The 17,571-nt window shown below is 40.7% G+C and overlaps 1 protein-coding gene across 5 annotated transcripts in view; it reads left to right on the top strand.

Annotated features, from left to right (window-relative positions):
* KIF1B (kinesin family member 1B) overlaps window positions 1-17,571 on the top strand; it is an 82,669-nt gene that overhangs the window by 28,602 nt on the left and 36,496 nt on the right. For 2 of the 5 annotated variants that reach the window (XM_082295835.1, XM_082295834.1), the window contains 8 exons: window positions 165-298; window positions 1,324-1,403; window positions 1,756-1,831; window positions 4,204-4,283; window positions 5,652-5,758; window positions 6,211-6,294; window positions 7,883-8,063; window positions 8,426-8,498. In XM_082295835.1, coding sequence (XP_082151961.1) covers window positions 165-298; window positions 1,324-1,403; window positions 1,756-1,831; window positions 4,204-4,283; window positions 5,652-5,758; window positions 6,211-6,294; window positions 7,883-8,063; window positions 8,426-8,498 — 815 coding nt within the window. Of the gene's footprint in view, window positions 1-86; window positions 299-1,323; window positions 1,404-1,755; window positions 1,832-4,203; window positions 4,284-5,651; window positions 5,759-6,210; window positions 6,295-7,882; window positions 8,064-8,425; window positions 8,499-12,634; window positions 17,570-17,571 lie in introns of those variants that run through there. The other 3 variants (XM_082295836.1, XM_082295833.1, XM_082295837.1) reach the window with 2 other exon arrangements.

Below are 17,571 nucleotides of genomic sequence, written 5' to 3'. Positions count from 1 at the left end.
TTCCCTCCTTCCCTCCTTCCCTCCTTCCTTCCTGTTTTCCTTTTTCCCATCTTCCTGCCTTCCCTCTCTGTGTGTCTCTCTCTCAGATCTGAAAGATTTTCAGAACAATAAGCATAGATACTTGCTAGCCTCCGAGAATCAACGTCCTGGCAATTTTTCCACAGCCTCCATGGGGTCCCTCACTGCATCTCCATCCTCCTGCTCTCTCAGTAGTCAGGTGGGCTTAACATCTGTGTCCAGTATACAGGAAAGAATCATGTCAACACCTGGAGGAGAAGAGGCCATTGAACGTTTGAAGGTAGGTATTAAGGAGGCTGAAGAATAGTGAACCTGAGAGAAGTTCCCTTCATAAATATATGCTGTGTCTGTAGAAATTGTCTGAAACCCACTTGCACCTTAAAAAAGGCACTTAACTGCAGTGGGCTAGAAACTGGGTCCATGCACAGCCTTTCCTGTTAGGATTATTTAGGTTTAATTGTAGCCTGGAGCTACAACTAAATTATAAATTAAATTCTTGATTCTTATTTACGGGTCCTCTGATGCAGTGGTAGTTATGGAAAATTTGATCATAAGTGTAGACTTAGAGGCCTGGTCAGCACTAGTGGGAGCCAAGTCTGACTTGCAAATGCACTCAGCTTTCAGAAAACCAAATTACCCCAAAGTTGAAAAAAAGGAGGAAGAATAATCCTGCCACTGTTGTCTTCGCCCAGCCCCCACAGATTAAAATGTGAAGCACAGAATGGCATGTTTGATCCAGACAAAGGCAGCCTTGTCCCGGTGCTGCACAGAACTGAACCACAGCAGAAGTGCATCACAGTGGAGTATTTCTTGATTTTTATGAAAGCCCCCCCCAATGTCCATGGGTGGAGGAGTGGGGAGAGCTGGCTGTGTTGAATCTCTGCTACATTCTCATGTTTGTCCATCAGACAGGGCTGAACACACACTGCATATCCCTTTCCTGTTGGAAACCCGCTGTTGCTATGGGAATAACAATGTGGTCTCTGCATTTCCCTGGCATTCAGTTACTGAATAATGTCTGTAAATCAGATTTAAAAAAAAAAAAGGGGAAACAAGTTTGGGTGGTTCAAAATAAAGTCTGACTGTGGTTAGATGTGAAGTCATCTTTTCTTCTCAGCTTGCCTTCAGGACTAGCTACCCTTTTAAAAATTAAGGGAAACAAATAAGAGTTTTAAGGTACTAAGAATGCTTTTTATACATGAAATTAATTTGAGGCCTGAACAGAGCACAAACTTCAATTGCTTTGTGTATTAGGTGAAGAATTTTGGGAAGAATTGTAAAACAGCTTTTGGTATTTTCACACAGGAATCTGAGAAGATCATTGCAGAGCTGAATGAAACATGGGAAGAGAAACTGAGGAAAACAGAGGCCATTAGGATGGAAAGGTCGGGAATCAGAAGTGCTGTAATATGGATGGTCTCTGGGAAGTGGAAAATGGAGAAAGTTACTCTGTTCAAAAGCAGTGGAGCAGCAGAATAGTGTTAGGGATAGTTCTGCTGACCCTTGTGTTAGATGTGGAACAGCAGGGGTGATGCTGGAGGAAAGTCCTGCTCTTTCCTGGACTTCTCACAGTTAAAAGTTGCTGTTCTGTAGGCCACTCTCAGACTAAAGTTTACCAACTTGCCCTGTTGTGTTCTGAGGTGGTGACAGTCTAATATATTAATTACCTGGCTTTCATTGGACCGTACTTGTCTAAGAAGCCTAAAATGGGGTCAATATCTTGTTTTTCTCTCTCAGGGAGGCATTGTTGGCAGAAATGGGAGTTGCCATTCGGGAAGATGGAGGAACACTGGGAGTCTTCTCACCCAAAAAGGTAGAGAAAATTACTAACTGTTGCATGATGTCTCCAAAAGGCTAATTCACGTGAGAGGAGGGTGATGAGAGTTGAACTGTTTTATATCTTCCTTTAGAAGATCCTGTGCTGCAACGAGAAGTTTTGCAGCTCCTTTTGTTTCTTGATTCAGTAGCAAATCAGAAGGTGCTGTGTCTTAATTTTGTTGCTATTTTCTGCAGTTGCTGTGTGTGACCTTTGTGTGCTCCACCTGTTCTTCTTTGAGATATACAGAGAAGTTTTAAGGCTTGTTTAGATGCTCTTCCTTGAATTGTTTGTTAATTCTTCTGCTTGGAAAAAGGGATGGTCATCTAATGAACCACTGAACACAGGGGATGCAGGGGAATATTTCTTTCAATACTTGTCATTACTTCTATTTTCTGAAATTTGAAAGAAGCAGAACTGTGCAGGAAAAGGGCATAAATCAGTGCTGTAACTGTAAAATAATTAGGTTAATAAAGAAGCTATCTCTGCTGGTAAAGCAGAATTATAGAAGAAGTACAAGGAAAAGAACCTACTTTCTTTTATCTGAGAAGTCTATGAACAAGCAGCATGGGTAATATTTTAGTGTGCAAGTGTGTAATAAACTTGATCTAGGGTTAAGCAGGGACCTATTCAGAGGCACTGCACAGAAATGTAGAACCCCAGAACTGGTTAAAATGTTTAATCCTTCATTTAGAATAGTGTTTGACTGTGATGCTTGGAGTTGGTAGAATTCAGATTTGCTTTTGGCAGCTACTCCAGGAGTGCCTGAGGTTTGTAAAGACGCTGATTCATTGCGTGTTCTTTACGTTTCTTTCTCTTACATTATGGATCCTCATCTCCTTTTAGATTTTTCCTCAGAGGCCATCAGCTCTTTTTGATGATTCTTTTGGTGCATTTTCAGCTGATCAGGTTTGTGTATAAATGCCATCTGGATAAAATAGTTGCTCTGGTATTAGATAGTATTTATTTTTACCCATATAGGATTTATTAGGAGAAGTTAAACTCCGAACCTAGTCCTGTCTGCTTCTGTTCCTTGCTATCCTTGCAGTTCCATTAGTTCTCCTTTTAGTAACTGTGGCTGTTGTGAAAGTTTAGGAGATGAGAACTCAGATAGAAAATGTGAAGTGTTTTTTATAAAGACTTTACACTTCTGAGGTACCAATGGGTATCTCATCAGACGCAATGAGTGAATAGTTGGGTGTGCCAGCATCATCTCTCAAGCTGTGGAGCTTTATTTCTTACAAAGTATTCTGGTGGTGCAAGTTGTAGTGGTGTTACAGCAGTTGGCTATGTCTGGGATTTGATTTCTCTCCATTTTTCTCTTGATCAAAGAGCTTTACACAGCTTCAGGTGCTGATTCGTGCAGTGAACAGCGATGACAGCATTGAGCACCTTCAGCTGCAGTTTTAGGTCACCCCTGGATTTTTAGGGGTGAAAAAGCTTGTCTTTCTTTCTCCCCCTTTCTGTGCTTATAATTAAATCTTCCATTGGGCAATTGACAATCAAAGTTCTTTGTTCAAAGACAAATTCTTCGTGAACATCCAGTAATTTTTGAGCTTCTGTAAACTGAGTGCTGTTAAAATCTCTTATAAGTAAACTTTTTTGTATCTAAGATAAGTTGATGGAAATAGTGTTCCCAAGGAATCTGAGCCAAATTTATTTCTTTTTCCTAAATTTATTCTGTTTGAGGATAACAAAGGGACAAGTGGCTTATTAACAATTTTATTTCTCTTTTATCATCTTTCTGCTTTAATTATGTTTAACCATTTTTGCCTTGTCTTTTGTGCTTGTGCTTACTGCCATCTCACTGGCTAGATTTTCACACCAAGGCCTTGTGACTTGTTTGCTGATTCCAATGGGGTTTTTTCACCAAAGAAGGTTGGTTTAGTAACTGTAGTGGATTTAAATTTAGAAGAAGTTTAGATGAAGAGCTTCTTAGCTGTTGGTAGTTTTAGATTTTGTTTTGATGTTTACAGACTTTGCCAAATAAGCACCTGACCTGTGTAGAAAAGCCAAAAGTTGATTCCATATGAGTTTGAAAATTTTACTGAAGCAACCTTTTCTGCTTCCTTTGGACTTCTCTTATCAAAGTTTATGGAGACTTTATAAGGACTTTTTTCTTCAGCTGAAGCCTTTCTTCCTTCTATGGATTGGTGTTTTGGCTAACTAAGCAATCTGAGCTGTATGTTGCTGGTACTTTGTGATGCTTTGCAATACTTTAAGAAGTTATGTTTGGACAAATCCATTATGGAAGAATCTTGATACACGTGGCAAAACTGCTGGATTAATGCACACCCTCCACAGCTGCAGGAAGGAGCCTGAAAGCAGGACCTCAGTTCCTAATTAACTTTTTCTCTTTGTTGCTTCAGACTCCTCACCTCGTAAACCTTAATGAAGATCCACTCATGTCTGAATGTCTGCTGTACTACATCAAAGATGGCATTACAAGGTGAGAGTTGGTGCTGACACTCTGGAGTTGCCTTCTTTGCTTGCTTAAATCCCCATGCTGGAGACACCATGAGTTTAAATAATAATTGTGCCTTGAGCTGTTCAAGTTGCAGGTACAAATGAAACATGAGATTGCTGTAGGTGGAAAAGAGTGCAGAAATGCAATTTCTTTTAATTTGACTTGGTGTTTTAAAAGTAATGTGTGCAGTCACTCAGCTTTAAGAAATTGCTGTTACACCTGGGCAGTAAAAGAAAGCATGACATCCCCTCTTAAATTTTTAGTAAAACTAAATGCCTGAGAGATTTTGATGGGTGCAGGATTGAAAACCATAGCAACTGGAATATGGCTGAGTGTTAGCTTAATTATTTAAATAAATTGTTATTCATGCCATTGTACAATTAATGTGTTCTGCATTCACAGATATGAGATAAAATTTAATTGCCAGACTTTGAATTAAAAATGGATTTTATTCCAAAACTTGTCAAGACAGCTGGAAGGAGAGAGGTGATTTTTATTATTTTTGGAGCACCAAGTTGTGTTTGGTTGCTTAGTTTGTATATTCCTGGGGAACAAATGGAGGAGAGTACACAGACAGGGGCTGGCATATGGTACTATAATATACATTAAGCCCTCTGAAAGGAGTATCAAATTGTAGAGAATTCAGCACAGAATGATGACTAGAATAGCTTAGGGCTTAAGAAGTCATTATAAGTTTTGGGCCTAGCTCACTGACATCAGAAATGTGTAAATTAATAAGTAGAGCAAGTTCATAAACACTAGGATTGGAAATTAAGTTTGTCTGTACCTAGAATTGCTCAGGCACTTGGGTTTGAAATGGACATACATCTTCGTGCTACGGGGGTACAGCCAACCTCTCAGGTCAGGATGCTGGATGAAACTGCTTGTGGCATGAAATTATTCAGCAAGAGCCTCCTGAGCCATTTGTGCTCCTTAGTTCAAGTGCAGATGGTGATCATTGGGAGGGATGGTTTCTGTCTGCCAGCTAACGCACCACTGGAAGTTCTTGGCAGGGTTTTTTCCCCCCTCTGCATCCCTTTTGAAAAGGAGAAGGGATTCGCAAGAGGGAAGGAATTGCATTTAACTTGGAGGTACTTAACATTTCAGTTCCCCAAGCGACATGTTTTAAGGGAGAGAAAACTTTTCTTTTGCAAAGCTGTCATCCTTCAATTCACGGCAGAACAGGCAGGTTCTCTGCAGTGCAGAATTAAGCACTGGTTCAAACCTTTACATTTCAAGGGTAGTCTTAATAGTTCAGACTTTTTCCTGGCTATTTCTGGGCTGTATTGTTCAATGCAGAGTTGTAGAAGGTGTCTGATTTGCTCTTGAAAAATCTTTTGTTGGACCCAGGGTTGGCCAAGCTGACGCTGAGCGGAGGCAAGACATCGTATTGAGTGGGGCTCATATCAAGGAAGAGCACTGCATCTTCCGAAGTGAGAGGAACAACAATGGTGAAGGTAAAAATCTACTTCTCCTAACAAGGCATTGCTGAGTCCTTCACTTTCTTTCACTTTGACAGCTGGCCAGGGAATCCCGTGATTTGAAAGTTTTCTGACCTCAAGGAAAGGATCAGTTTTGACTTGTTGTTTTCTCAAGTCTTCAGGAAAGAAAATAAAATTTGTTTATGTGATAATAGCTTCAAATTGCAGGCTGCAGCCAGTGTAACAGGGAAATTCTGACCCTGGTTAACTATAAACATGAAAAAAGAGTAGTTTCTAACTGCCGTATGTGGAGAAGTCAGTAGGGTTCTCGTGGGTTTTTACTTTTAAGCAACATGACATCCAAGGGTGATTCACTTCTTTGGTGTTAGTGTGAACATAAGCAGAAAATGAGAGGCCTCTGGGGCTTGCACACTTCTGTTCCTCTACAGGACTCTCCAAAGTCTCACTCATCAATGTTTTCTTTGTAGTTATTGTTACTTTGGAGCCTTGTGAACGATCAGAAACCTACGTGAATGGCAAGAGGGTTGTGCAGCCTGTGCAGTTGCGCTCAGGTAAGAAATGTTACCATAGTTTTTTTGGTAGACTCTATATATGACATTTACATCATATATACAGAATGCTGGGTGCTGTTTAGGGACAGTGTCACCTTTCTGGAGTGTAGCACTTAAACAGAAGTTGGTACCATTCTTCTGTCAGTTGCAGTTTGTTTTCTTTCATCCTTTGCTGCACTAGATCTAAGTGTACTTAAATATTCACTGCCACGCAGCACCCTGCTCGTCCTGCTGCTCAGCCTGAGATTGTTCAAATACCTTCTTGCCCAGGCCCATTGCCCTTGGCAGTCTCAGTGGGACAGAGCAGACTGTCAGCCACTGATGGAAAATTCCCAGTTTTGTGGCAAAGCTAAGATACGACCCTCTGCAGGAGTACAGCAGCTTCTCTTTGCTCTCGTTAGATTTCCCACTCAGTCCCCTACATTCCCTTAGAAAGGCACGAGGGGAAAGAATTAGAGAGAATTACTTCCCTAAATTGTGGAGTTTAATCTGTATCTTTCAAACATCTTATGATGCTTTCTGTGTCCCTCCCCCATTTTTCTACTGGTAAAAAACACCTAAAACCAAGCAAACAAAACCTGCTTCTGAGTTCTTTGTACCATGTTGTAGGTGAGTGTTATCATGGAATCAAGTGCAGTGACTTCAGTACAACAAAACAAAAGAACAGTTTTTGCTGTTCTGTGCCTGTATATGGTTCATATTGAATACCATGACTTGACAGTTTAGTAATTATTTTCTATTTTTAAAAGTATGTTTTTTCCCCTTTTCTTTTGCATCTAGACAATTGAGTTACTGGAAGAATGTAGACTTGGTCTCTGACATCTTTAAGAGTCTCTAATTTAGTAATGTATTGATAAGGACAATTTTGGTTACTTTGGAGATCTATTTACTAGAATGCCTGGTTAAAATTTCAACTCCATTATTACATTCTCTGGAAGAGCAGAGGCATTTCACTCTCTTCTGACACACACATGTCTCAGGCTTTGTGGACATTTGATAACTCTAGGATTTAGCCAGAAGACTTAACAGTATTCGTTTTTTTTTTTTTTAGCTCTTTTGACATTAGTGTAAAAGAAGTTGTAAAATTCTTCCCTAGATCCCACTGAATAGTGGGATAAAATAGAATCAATAGATTTAAACCACATTTTAAAGAAGAGTAAGCACCATGTGTTCCAGTGTTTGAAGTCAGGCTTTTCTAAGCTGAAAATTCTGCTGAAGTGCTGAAGTGGGTTTTGCCTCTGTTTTGGCTGGGTCAGTGGAGGAAGGGAATGGGAGGTAGTGGTGTGTTTGATTTACTGCAGCTGTTGGTTCCTCTGTCAGGTTTTTCCTTTAATTTTTTATAAATTCTGCTGGGATATTACATTGGACACCTGAGGGTGATGATGTCCTCTAAAAGTACTGTGACTGTTCTGTACAACAGAGTCACTCTCATTTCTTGTCACCAACTTCCCTTGAATGTGCACAGAAATCCTTATAGGGCAATCTTTTCTTATGCTGTCACCTACAGGATAAATGGGACAAATAATAATGTTTATCAGTGGTTTGGAATCCTTGCCTGAAAGAGTTAAACTTCTGTTCCTATTTCTAGGAAATCGTATCATCATGGGTAAAAATCATGTCTTCAGATTCAACCACCCAGAGCAAGCACGAGCAGAAAGAGAGAAAACACCATCAGCTGAGACTCCCTCAGAGCCAGTTGACTGGACATTTGCTCAGAGGGAGCTTCTGGAGAAGCAGGGCATTGACATGAAACAGGAGATGGAGAAAAGGTAATAAAATAATTGAAAATTTCTACCTGAAACAAGGAAGAGTCAGCAGTAGTTTACTGGGTTCTGCCACCCAGCATCTCCGCTACCCCCTTGTGGAAGTTCAGAAAACTTCCTCCTTATTTTACTGTAGTGTTTCAGTGCTCCAACTCCTTTACAGATCACAGGTAAGCACCTGCCACTAACGCTGCAGACCTTTTGGTAAGGGCTGAAATGCAGCTTGCAGGGACATGAATAAACAGAGAAGAGCTCCTTTTAAGGGCAATGACTTTTGTAACTGTAGTTCAGGGGACTGTGCATGTAGAGTTAACACCAACATGAGACTAATGACCTCTGACTACTTCTGTTCTTCTGTTCATCTTCAGATTGCAAGAAATGGAGATTTTGTATAAGAAAGAGAAGGAGGAAGCTGATCTCTTGTTGGAGCAGCAAAGACTGGTATGTGTCCTTGCTTCTGATTAGCTATACCTCTGGCAAACAGTAATTCCTGTCCTTGCTTGTCTGAAAGTTTAGGAAACCTGCTTGGGTTGTCTGCACAATGCAGTTCTCCCTTTGCTTTCAAATTCTTTGTGTCTACAGTGAATTATTAGCAGTGTGAGTGAGCTCCTTCAGGTTAATTCAGAGATTGTGATTGACAGTGAAGAGGCTTTAATCAATTCTTGTTGGGATAGATCAGATTTCTTGCAAGTTAACCTGAAAGAAGGGCATTTTTGTGCTCTGTGTTTTTTGAAGTTCCTTTTCAATAGCCTAAACAGCTACTCCTTGGGATGTTTGCCTTTATTTTTGTCTTGGATCACCAGAACGTACTAATTTCATGCTGCCAAAGAGATTCCTAGAACATTGATATACACTAGGTTTATTTTTTGAATGATGTCTGAAAATGTTGCTGCATTGTGCATGTTTTAACCCTTCTCCCTCCCCTGCATGGAGTTCCTTGTGAGGGTCTTAGTGGTACAGAAGCCAATGGTGGGGTTCTGAGTAGGGAGCAGTGTGTTAACTTATTCAGAGCACTGGGAATTCCACCACTCCACATATTTCTCAAATAGGAAGTCTGATAAATTAAGTCTGATATAGGAAGACTTCAGTCTTCTCACAACAAATATCTCTGAAGTGCATTACAAACAGAAGTGGATGCAGTCTTCAAGCACCCTGTGAACTTGAAAAACAAGGCCAAACCCAGGAATGAAATCTAGATTTCCTTAAGAAACCTGAGTCTCCTGATTGTGCTTTAGCTGGTTGTCTTTAGCCAGAACACAAATGTAGTTGTGCCAGAATTCTGATAAAAATTTCAAACTCATGATTCATGTTTGTAGTATGAGATGGAGACCACTGAAAACTGTGGGTTAAATGCATGCTGGGCTTTGAACTGTAAAGCTCTTGCCCTTCTCCCCAAGCCAGAATGGAGCAAAGTACTGTGGCTTCCATTGGAAGAAGCTACATAATTTTTGGTTTTTTAAAATTTCTATTACACACTTAGAGATTTCTGCATCTCTAATTAATTCATCACAAGGGGCTAATTGCTTGGATGGAGAGGAGTGGCTGCAGACTTTGACCAAGGCAACCCTTAGTTCAGAAAAAATGTCTAAGTGTGACTGATGTAATGTTCCATTTCTGGAATTTTATAGTTAAAATTTGGGTAGCGAAAAAGTAGTACAGTAAAAATGTGAAAATAAAAATAGTTTGAGTATTGAGTAACTTTTGGCAATGTGTCAAATGAGATGCAAGTAATGGAATTCCCTCTCTTAAATTTTAGCTGACAGGCACAAGCTAAGCTATTGTATGAATTAAAGATGTGAGATTGGCTGTCTGGGAAGCTGCTTCCAATAAGGCTGCATTTAAAAAGTGTTGTGAAGGGAATTTGTTTCCCCAAATACTTCAGATTAAGGGAAAATTCTTCAGAGAGTGGATTGGTTAATATAGTAATAAAGATGCTGGTTTCTTCAAGTTTGTTTTGTTCTTGCTGGTTTCAGTTAGTGGACAAAGGTGCAATACTACCCTACATGCCTCAGCAATTCCTGAAGGATACCTTTCCTAGTTGTAACAAATGAGATCCTTGGTCAGTGAGCAGTATCCTGCTTACCACAGTGCTCAGTAAGAGTATTTCAGGTGACAGCAAAACTTGTTGACACAGCTCATGATTTCTGCGTTGCTGTATGCAGAGCCTGGAATGGACAGGATTAGTGCATCCATACAGCCATGGTTGAATAACGAGTGGGAAAGCTGGGAGTGCATTTCAGCTTGTGTACCTTAAAAGTATTTACATTGCTGCCATATCCAGCTGCAATGTCAGGTTCTCTAACTTAGTGCTGTGTAAGACTGATACTGAGATATAACTATTCTTCTTGGTCTAAACTGGAGTATAATCTCAAATACAAGAAGCTAGCTAATCCTGTTCACCAGATTGTTTTGGTTTTATGCTGAGATTCCAACCAATTTGGGTGTTTATTTGTTAGATGTGTTGTACAAAAAAATAAACAATAGCTTTTGTCCCCCAAAATTACCAACTAAAATATCTTTGCCTTGCTAGTATTACTAGGGAATAGAAGTAGTTGTTCTCCATTTTACAAATTGAATGTGAAAATGTGTTTCATAGGGATAAAATGGCCTTCCTGGCTTTCTTGGTCATAATGCCTCTGCAGTGACCAGTTGATATTGGAATGTGGGTGTATAGCTGTACTAATTGGTCTGGGTAACCTCTGAGTGCACACAGGGCAGTGACTCAGTGTCTCTTCATCAGCTTTTGATACCAAGACATGCTTTACCCATAAGTAGTTCTGTGGTAGTTTTGTAACTGTCAGAGTCCTGTGGAACTTGTGACTTAATGTTGGAGTAGTTCATGTTCTGCCTTCCTGGTCGTATCCCTGAGTGGCCCGACTGCACAGGGGCTTCCTCCAGGGAGCCCTTGGTTTCCACTGCAACCTGCAGTTTGGTAGTTGCTGCTTCCTTAGGCCATAAATTTTGTCAGCTGTAAACTCACAAAGACTTTATATTCTGTTTCTAAACCAGTGTTTTTCTTATATTTTGACCTATACTAGAAGGTGATTTTCTAATACTATTCTTAAAACTACATTAAGTCACAAGAAGCTCATATAATGTGAATCTTGACCGTAGGGCAGAACAGTGTTTCCTTTACCCCCTTTCATAACTGCCCCCCAAATTATGTTGTATTCCCCATTCTTCGTGGTCATCTACCCGAAGTCTAAACTCTAGGAACCTTTGGTGCTGACTCAATGACCTGGGTTTCCTTTGGTTTTAGAGTAAGTGGCTGTTACTGTTCCTGGTTTCTCATGTATTATAAATCTCCATGTGAAAAACAGGGGTGTTAGTTAGAGGTGCATTAGACACTGACAGTTGTGTTGCAGATGTTTGGATCACATTAATACATAGGACTTTTTGCTTGTTAAAGAGATGTCTTAATAATCCTTTAAAGAAAAGTGGTCTGATTTTAATTCGTGGTTGCAGTAAGCAATGATGGATATCCTTAACTTGTGGTGGCAGTTTATCTGAACAGACATTCCTAGCATATGGAAATCTGAAGCACTGCTCATTAAAAATCATTTAGCAAAAGGTGGAAAACTTGTAATGAAGAAGCAAAACGCATAATGCTTAGCAAGTGTGTGGAAGCTCCAGGCTCTAGGGTTTGAGAAGAAGACAAATCAAGGATATCAAATAGAGAATTCGTATTAAAACAATTAAAACCAGAAAGTCATTACTCTGCATTCTGCTGAAACTCATTCTTCGGACAGACAAGACTGCTAATGGGGTTTTTTTCTTTAAACTAAGCAACAAGGTGCCAAATGGAAAAAAAACCAACCAAACAAACCACAACCCACCTCTGAAACTCTGATTCTGGATATCCTTTTAGCTTGTAGCAAGTCTTGGAGTATGAACCACTGTCTTCATCTGTCATAGTGGCACTTACAGTCCTTTTAACATTGAACCTTTCGGCTGCTTCTGTTTCATTTTTTCTTATCGTCTAACACTTCTCTGGCTGCTATTGTAGTGAAGTGGATTCTAAACTTGAGCATCCCTGCAACCACGTGCAACGTTACTAACCAGTGTTAACCCGACTTACTCTGGCTGCTCATGACATCTTCTATGATGGCTGTTGTGCTCACCTTCCTGGGGAGGATTTGCTGAAAGAAGCAACAGCAGTCACCAAGGCAAATGTGTGTGGCGGGGATTTGCATGTCTTTGTAGCATGTGTGAAGTGCAGTTTACACTTGGTTTTAAGATTTAAAATCAGGAGCTTGGTTTTAGTTGCTCTTTTTAAAGATTTTGGAAGGGTTTGGGAGGGAAGAGTTTAGATTATCAGCTATTTTGAGATGACAAGACTTTTAAATATAATGTTAATCTTTATTTAGTGAAGAGCTCCAATTTTGACAGTCCATGACTCTTGAAGATACATTTTAATGCCCTAACACTCAGTCTTCAGGGACTTCCTTATCACTTGTTCTATTTTGATTTTTGATTTAGTTTTCTTTGCCTGCTACTTCTTGTTTAGCTTTTCCATTTTCTTACAATTTTAATTTTGGTTATTTTGGGGCCACTTCTTGATTTTTGTTTTTCCAAAGGATGCAGACTCTGATAGTGGGGATGATTCGGACAAGAGATCGTGTGAGGAGAGTTGGAGACTGATCACTTCCCTGAGAGAGAAGCTGCCCCCCAGCAAGCTCCAAACCATTGTAAAAAAGTGTGGCCTCCCCAGCAGTGGGAAGAAACGAGAACCTATTAAAATGTACCAGATACCCCAACGCCGACGCCTTAGCAAAGACTCCAAATGGGTCACCATCTCAGACCTAAAGATTCAGGCTGTGAAGGAGATATGCTATGAGGTAGCACTCAATGACTTCAGGCACAGTAGGCAGGAGATTGAGGCTCTGGCCATTGTTAAAATGAAAGAGCTTTGTGCCATGTATGGGAAAAAAGACCCAAACGAGCGCGAATCATGGCGAGCTGTCGCTCGTGATGTCTGGGATACAGTAGGAGTTGGAGATGAAAAGATTGAAGATGTAATGGCCAATGGTAAAGGAATAACTGATGTGGATGACCTAAAGGTGCATATAGACAAATTGGAAGATATTTTGCAAGAAGTGAAGAAGCAGAACAACATGAAGGATGAAGAGATCAAAGTTCTCAGAAATAAAATGCTAAAAATGGAGAAGGTTTTACCCCTGATAGGGTCTCCAGACAAAGCTCAGTCAACTGTAGCTAATGCTAAGTCTCCAAACTCTGCCAGTGCAGTGGATGTGGATAAGAAGCCCACAGATGAGGCAAAGAGAAGCGAGAATGATGATCTTGCTAAGGAGGAGCGTGTGTCTCAGTTAATGGCAGGTGATCCAGCTTTCAGACGTGGGCGTTTACGTTGGATGAGGCAAGAACAGATTCGATTTAAAAATCTGCAGCAGCAGGAAATAGCAAAACAGCTTCGTCGACAGAATATGCCTCACCGGTTTATTCCACCTGAAAATCGCAAACCCCGGTTTCCTTTCAAAAGCAATCCCAAACACAGGAACTCGTGGAGTCCAGGCACCCATATCATTATCACCGAGGATGAAGTTATTGAGGTTAGAATTCCGAAAGAAGATGATAAGAACAAAGATGAAGGCAAAGAGAAAGAAAGCAAAGCTGCTTCTAAGGATGCGCAGCAGCTATGGAATCTTTATGGCCCGCAGAGGAGTCAAGATAATATCCAAATTAACAGGCAGCAGCTGGGCACGCCGCCGCAGCCCAGCAGCCAGCAGCAGCCGGCGCCCCAGCTGCGCTGGAGGAGCAATTCCCTCAATAGCGGCTCCCAGAAAAGCCTGCGGCGCCAGGCGTCGGGCTCGTCGGAGTCGCTGCACTCGGCGGGCGCGCAGCAGAACCCGGAGCTGCAGAGCTTCCAGCAGAAGCGCCACATCCACCAGCACCGGCAGCCCTACGGCCGCGGCAGCGCCGAGGGCACCCCCCCAAAACTGACGGACCGGCCCAACCACCACAACCAGTTTGTGACGCCCCCGCGCATGAGGCGCCAGTTCTCAGCTCCCAACCTCAAAGCGGGCAGAGAAACCACAGTATGAGCAGTGCCCAGGGCAGGCTGGGCGAGGAGGGCACGGGGGCAGTCCTGGCTGGTGGCTCAGGAGCAGCCAGGATTGGCCTCGCCTGGGGCTCGGGTTTGCTTTGGAGGCCCGACACACAAACACCAGGTACCGGCCCTGCGGCCCGGGCACTTTGCATGTGACTTTCCTTGCAGTTTTAACAGCATCCCTTGGAAGAATATTCTGAAAAATTGTAAGAACTTTTTTTCATAGACTAGAAGACTTGGAGGGAGGGAGGTGGAGGGGAGAACTTCCCACTAGCTCATTTACCAAGTTTTTTTGTGTGTGTGTGTGTGTGTCTTGAAGTATTTTTCTAATGCTGAAAATATTGTCTGGAACTTACCAAGTGCTACCTTCCTCCTGTGTTTTATGTAGACAATCAAAAGAGGAATTTAGTTTCTAGCATTGAATGTTTCTTGTGACCTTTTTCTTAGCAATAAGGAAACTGACCATCTGTTTTTAAATGGATCTGGTTCTTCAGAACAATGTTTTCCACTCTTAACTCAATTTTTAATAGCAATAATAATAATAATCTATAAACCAAAAGTTGTCGGCTGACAAGGTATGTGTCGCTTTTTTATAAAGAAATTAAGAAGAGCTATTGGGTCACACTCCCTGAGTAGATGTCTCTTCTTCTGCTTAAGTTCATAATTATTGGTATGAAATTGCTGTGACAGTTAAACCAGCCTGAATGGAATTTTATGTCAGAATATATATATAATGCTGAAGCAATTCTTTGGAAATAAGCTTTTTCTAATTCCCATTGTATCTCTAAATATAATAGTTTTTAATTATTATACTGAGATTGTGGAAAGGAACTAGGATTTTTCAACACTCTGGTGCACTCAAAAAGCTAATTCTTTTATTTTATGTTTTCATCTTTCTCGGGCATGAGTCTGGGAGATGTTCTTGAAATAGTTATTCTTAGGAAGATTTATAAATCACTACTTTGTATTGGCTGAATTCTCCTGTGAGATGGGAGAATTGAACTGTTTCATCTTAATGTGATACCTCATGTTAGTGCCTCTGGTCTTGGATTAAACTTGAATTCAAGACTCGTTTAATAAAGGAGAAGGTTCCCTTGAGGAGAAAATAAGATTCATTTTCCTTCTTCTCACACTCAAAATGCAAGTTAAAATCTTTCATATCTGTTTTGCTCTCAAGGGGTTTGTACTTGCAGGCGATTTGCTGTAACACAAAGGCTTGCAATTCCTGCTTCTGATTGTTTCAAGCAAATTACTGAAAAACTAGTGATTAAGGAATAGGCTTTGGGGTGTTGTCTCAGTTGGAGAGTCCCAATCTTAAAGATACAGGGCGTTTTTTCTGAGTTTCCAAAAGTGCAAGACAAAGTTGCTCTTACTTTTGAAAAATCTGTGACCTTAACTGCAAGCCAATAGAAATATTTGAGGACTTATTTTGCTTTTAAATTTAACTTGAATAAAATTTTAAAAACAAAATTGGCCACTGTACCACATTTGGTAAGGTAGGTGCACTTTGCAGTGTATTTGTGCTGTTTTGCACAAGTATCCTGAATTTACTTGAGGTTGCTTATTTTTTTATAAAATATAAGCCCTACTGGTAATTGTTACTTGTGTGTGGCTCAGCATAGCTGTAAGTGAGTGGCAAGTACCTTAAGCTTATTTTCCATATCTTTTTTCTGTCCTATCCTACTTTTCCCCTGCCTCTGCTGGGCATGTTGTAGGTGCTGTTGCAACACACGCACCATTTACATATCAATTAATCAAGTGTCAGCTCTTAATTGTCGTCTCATGTATCACTGATGGGATAGTGGCCTCTGCTGTAGGAGACACAAAGTCAGTCCTCCAGCTCCTAAAAGAACAAACTGGTCTGATTACTTGGGAGTTTTACTTTATGGCACGTTTAATTTTGTGTCCAGTTCTGGCTTTGTAACTTGCATTTGTCTTATGCTGTGGCCTACTTGAACAAAGGAAATAAAGTATCATTTCCAAAAATGTCTTGATTCTTAAAGAGGAGGAGGCTTGTAGATGAGCAACACTTTCTTCGAGCTTGAGTCTGAATTGCAAAATTTTGGGCTGCAAGTAATGTTTTGCTGTTATCTTTATTTTAGAATCCTGTTTCAGTGGTGCATTGCACTTCTGTTTTGTGCATGTCAAGCATAATGAGTTCTTATATATCCTCAAAAAGGCTTGGACTCTGTTAAAAATGCGTGCTTGGGAAAACCCTCTCAATTCCATAGGAATACGTGAGCCAAACAGGGTTAGTCTGCATGGGATAGGTCGTGGGAGAAGACTGAAGTAATTCCATCTCGTGTCCTGTGTTTTGGAGGGTTGTGGCTGCCTGTATGAAATCACCACGTGATTGAGCATGGAGTAATTCTGAGGTCTGTGGAACTATGTGTACTGACATGAGACTAAAACTCCTGCTACTTGATATCTTAATGATAAACACTAAAACGTTTGTGCAAATTCCGTCAGCTTAAAACTCTGAGAACTCTCTAAATGCCTGGGTGGTGCTGGTGAGCAATAGGTTGCCATCAGTCTGTCTTACCCCAGTTTTAGTACAGCACTAGAAGAACAACCCTGCCTGTTCTCCTGAATGATTTGACAGAACAGGAAAAGGACAGTCAGTGTCAGAATGGAGTCCAGTCTGCTTCAAGGAAGCAGCTTTTTTCCTGATTTTTAGGAGGATATTTAAGAATTTGATAATAATTGCAGTGCAGTGCTTCATCTGATAAGGGAAGCAGTGTGAGAACTGTGGATTTCCTTGCACTATTCAGAAGTACACACAACTCTCCAAATCCTCTCTTAATGGAGTTAATGAACAGTGAGACAGCTGCTTCCATAGATGTCTGTGTGAAAAGGCTTTCAGGTTAATGGAAATGTGGCATCCGTGGTGGAAGTGCTCTTTTACTAAGTTCAGTTGCCTTTGCCAAGTGCTGCTGTGCTGTGCTTTGACAGCTGGCTTGGATCCACCTGTGCCTTCATGATGGCTTCTCAAAGGTCCTGTAGGACTCACTGGGACGCTGGTTTTGGGGGATGGGGTCAAATGCACATCACTAATGATCCTCACTCAGATTGACTCCAGCATCCTTCCTCAAGTAATCTGAATTTAGGGTTCTGTCAAATTAGAGGATGCTATTTTTATCAGTACATTCAGCATAGTTTCAGTATCTCCCTCACTGTGTCCTTTATATGTTGAAATTTGTTTTTTATATGTTGAAATTTTTCTTGGATACTTCCCATTGAATCTCTTCAGGAGCTGCCACATGAGAAATCTATGCTGTGTAACGGTTTGTACTGTAAAGAAAGCAGTGAGCTGCCTTTGAATTAAATGGGATTTTCAGATCTGTCTATTGTTTTGGATTGTCTTAAGAGCAAGTCTCTGCCTTGTGAAAAGCAGAACTGGTTTGTATTGTAACAAGTGCTCTTTCAATAAACTATGAAATACTCTTG

Source organism: Coloeus monedula (assembly GCF_965178545.1).
Source record: "Coloeus monedula genome assembly, chromosome: 22".
Taxonomy (NCBI): domain Eukaryota; kingdom Metazoa; phylum Chordata; class Aves; order Passeriformes; family Corvidae; genus Coloeus; species Coloeus monedula.
The sequence above is the reverse complement of the archived record's forward strand: the minus strand, read 5'-3'. Positions and strand labels throughout refer to the sequence as shown.